Source organism: Haemaphysalis longicornis, unplaced genomic scaffold, assembly GCF_048455015.1.
Source record: "Haemaphysalis longicornis isolate Haplotype H1 unplaced genomic scaffold, Haemaphysalis longicornis Haplotype H1 scaffold_13, whole genome shotgun sequence".
Taxonomy (NCBI): Eukaryota; Metazoa; Arthropoda; class Arachnida; order Ixodida; family Ixodidae; genus Haemaphysalis; species Haemaphysalis longicornis.
Genome location: NW_027526233.1, coordinates 15,274,608 through 15,278,539, shown reverse-complemented (window position 1 = coordinate 15,278,539; position 3,932 = coordinate 15,274,608). Strand labels below are relative to the sequence as shown.

At 58.4% G+C, this 3,932-nt stretch overlaps 1 protein-coding gene across 1 annotated transcript; it reads right to left on the bottom strand.

The window, feature by feature from the left end:
- Window positions 1-451: 451 nt before the first annotated feature.
- LOC144163712 (uncharacterized) lies at window positions 452-1,657 on the bottom strand. Its single transcript, XM_077694464.1, has 2 exons — window positions 1,544-1,657; window positions 452-1,345 (listed from the first exon to the last, which is right to left on the bottom strand). Exons 1-2 carry the CDS (start codon window positions 1,655-1,657, stop codon window positions 452-454), a joined length of 1,008 nt encoding a protein of 335 aa, XP_077550590.1.
- Window positions 1,658-3,932: the final 2,275 nt, after the last annotated feature.

Genomic DNA, 3,932 nt, shown 5'->3' with positions numbered 1-3,932 from the left:
AGTCGGTGACCACGGTCTTCGCCTCCGCCAAATCAGGGCGAGGGCCACAGCCACCTCTTGTGCTTTGCCGGGTCCGTTGTGCGCAACGACGCACTGGTGACGAGCTTGTCGATGGTGGTGACGACCGCCGTTGCCATCGTGCCGTGTTTCGGGAGCGAGGCGTCGATGTAGAGTACCCGAGGGTCCTCTTCGAGCTGCTGATCGAGTTGCGATCGTGTTGCCGATCGTGAACTCGTGATCGCGGGTTTGGCCCGCGCCGATCGCCACTCGTCGTGCCTTCCTGCTTGCATGTTACGGGGGAGGGGTTTAGTCTCGATTGTTTCTTGCCACTGCTTGGGGAGTACCGCCGTCTTTGGCTGTGGTTCGATCTCCCAGCCGATCTTTCTCAGGATGGCCCGGCCGTGCTCGGTCTTGCTCATCCGTATTCGTTGGTTCGACAGGTGAGCCTCGATCAGCTCTCAGCGGTGTTGAGCGTGCCCATGTACATCAGACGTTGCGTCGACGAGTACGTCGGCATGCCCATGGTGGTCTTTGCTTTTCTTATGGTCGCGTTGAACGCTTCCTTATCCGCCTTTGTCAGCCGAAGGTACGAGGCGGAGTAGATGACGCGCCCCACGACGAAAGCCGGCACGAGGCGCAAGGCGTCTTCTTCCTTGAGTCCTCTGTAGCGGTTGGCAACTCTTCTGAGCATGCTCGTTACCTGTTCCGACGTGTTCTTGATTTTTGTCAAAGCCGCCATCGCCCTGCCATCGCATCGCAACAACAGGTCCAGAATGCAGATCTGCTCCGTCGGCTTCATCTGCGTGCCGTCGGTGGAGATGGTCACGTTCGGCGGCGCCTCCTTCTTCGGTCTTCCCGGTTGCAACATGAGCAGCTCCGATTTCTGTGTAGCACAGCTCAGGCCGCAGGTCTTGGCGTACTCATGGACGGTCGTTGCCGCTCTCTGCAGCACCTCCTCCCCCCAGGCGTCTGAACCCACGCGACTCGTCCACACCGTGATGTCGTCGGAGTAGAGCGCGTGGTCCACACCTTCGACCTGCTTGAGTAGTTCGGGTAGGGGAAGGAGGGGCAGGTTGAAGAGCAGAGGCAACAGTACCGACCCCTGAGGGGTGTCGCTGTCTCCCTGCTCCACGGGCTCCAACCGTTCCTCGCCTATCCGTACCGTTGCCGTCCTCTTAGTGAGAAAGTCCTTGAGGTAGCTGAAGATCTTGCGGCCGCATCCCGTCTTCCTTAGGTTCTCGAGTACGCTCGCGTAAGATACGTTGTCAAAGGCCCCCTTGAGGTCCAGTACCAGTATCCGCCGCGGTGCGTTCTTCGTGGCTCGCTTGATTACTAGTTCGTTCAACTGGACGAGGACGTCCTGGGTGCTGAGGTGTTGCCGGAACCCGTACATGGTCGCCGGCATCTGGTCCGTCTCGTCCAAGTACCCTTGAAGTCTTCTGCGAACCATGCGCTCCACGACCTTGCCCACGCAGGACGTTAGCGAGATCGGACGCATGTTCTCTATTGTCAGGGGCTTTCCGGGATACGGTATGAAACGTACCTCGGCCTCTTTCCATTCGGCAGGCGATCGCGAGCTCTCATAGGCCTTGTTGAGGTGACCCAGGAGCCCTGGCGCTGCCGCGTTGCTAATGTTACCGAGAAGCGTGTACGTCATACCGTCCGTTCCCGGCGCGCTCTTCTTATTGCTCTCTTCTATGACTGAGAGGAGCTCCGTGATCGTGAATGGCTCGTCCAAAATATGGTTTTCGGGACCGGCGTACTCTTCGGGTACTGAAACTTTGCCGTCTTGTGGTAGATCTTCTCCAGGTCTTTCAGCAGTCGCTGTCCATCCCCGTCGTAAGCGTTGAGGACGTTGTGCAAGTTACGGTTGCTCGCAGTCTTGCTGCTCAGCGGGTCGATTAGGTGCCGCAACAGGCACCAGGTCTAGCGCACCGACAGCTTGCCCTGCAGTCCGTCGCACATGCTCAGCCAGCTTTCGCGGCATATCTGGCTAGAATACTCCGCAATCTTCTTGATAAGGACAGCGATTCGTTTCAGAAGCTTCTTTTTGTGACGTTGGGGCTTCCTCCGCGTTAGCGAGTGGTGCGCTGCCCACATGTGTGCGAGTCGGGTGTCCACGAAAGGAGTTTGAGCCATCGTTACGATCTCTTGGGTCAATTTGTCAATCGCGCTCTTCTGCGCCCGCGGCCATTCTGCGTAGGTTCGGTTGCTGTCGTCCTCCAATTCCTCGGACGACTCTTCGTTCTCCAGGTCCATGTGCTTGCGCATTCGGTCCAAGTCGGTCACTCTGGCTTTACCCAGGGTTGCCCGATACCTTGGTCCCTTGATTGTTAGGCTGATGATGTTGTGGTCCGAGCCCAGGTTCACGTCTTGGCACTGCCACGTCACCGCCAGCGACCCTGCGAGCCCCGATAGGTCCGGCGTGGTGTCTCGGCTAGCGCTGTTCCCCTTGCGGGTGACGACGCCCGGCTCGTTCAGGAGGGTCACGTCGTGGTCCTCCATGGCCATGGCTAGGCTCTTTCCTCTGTTCGACTGATGTCTGTAGCCCCACGTTGGGTGAGTGGCGTTGAAGTCGCCCAGGATAAGGAGCGACCTGCTCCCCGCCAACCTCTTCGCCTCCCTCATGGTCTTGTCGTAACCATACGGCCTCTGTGACGTCCTGCAGTAGGCGCTCATTACAAACAGGTTCCCTGCATTACCGATCGTTCTTGAGTGAAACTCGACCAGCCTGTGCTCGCAGCCGTGTTGAGCGGTTATGTGCAGCGTTGCGGCGACATTGTTCCGCACAAGAATCGCCGTGCCGTGCTCCGTCGGGTCCGTGTACGTCACGTATCCCGGCAAGCACGGTTTGCCGTGCGTCTCTTGCAGCGCCACCACGTCCGGCTTCTGGTCCAGACTCTCTATATGAAGTAACAATTCGCAGTCCTTGTTTCGTATTCCTCTACAGTTTCATTGATAAATAATCGTGGTTTCCCCCCGCGATTCGTTGATTTTATCCATTCACTTTTTTCTCATGGCCGCGAAACGGTTTCGTACTGTGAGGTTGGCGATCTTCGCCGCCAGTCTCTCGTGCTTGACTGATAGCGTCTCCACCTTCACCTCGACGTTCCCTAGTCTAGCTTCGATGCCCTCGAGCCTGACATTTATATGCTTAATGGCCTTGAGTATCGCTGCAGCTTGTCGGCCTCCTGCGTTGGTCTTGGTTGTGTTGATATCTGCTGTGCCGTTGCTGCCGTCTTGCGGTCTACGGTGTTTTCGGCGTCCATCGCTTCTTGCGTTCCCGGTGCTTCTGGCGTGGGCTTCGCCGCCCCTCCCCGCGCTAAGCGGGCCGAAGGGGTGTCCCTCCGCGGCACCTTTCGTTGTTTTTCTGTGGTGTCCTCCGACGCTGCGTTTGCCGAGCTACCGCTAGCTGGCGCATCTATCTTGTTCATTACCGCTCTGATCTGCGCGTTTTTCTCCTGAATTTGGGCGTTCTGCCTTTCGATTGTTTTCCTAAGTTCTGCACTTTCGTCGCTTCATTTCGCGATGTTTTGGTTAGAGTGGGAAAGGGGAGGGGTTAGGATTGAGGGGCAGGAAGTCCTTGTCGTTCGTTACTCGAGCGACGGGAGACCCGTTCGCCCAGCACACTTTTTTCTCGGCATGAATCCCTCGTCGTCCAGTGGTTGCCGCTCTCGAACTGGCCCGGGACCTCGAACCCGCCCGTGACCTGGAGCTTGCCCTGGACCACGAACGTGAAGCTCTCTGTCTCCCGCCCAAGCCTGGATCTCTTCCGATCGTCTCCCAGCGGCGGTTGCCGCCACCCCTGTGGCTGGCCGATGATGGCGTTCGGCCGTGGGAGCTGGACCGCGAGCGGCGGCGGCTTTGGCGTCCGCCGCCGCGGTTCGGCGTTCTCGACCGGCTTCGCGACAAGTAGCTGCGTTGGCGTCGCC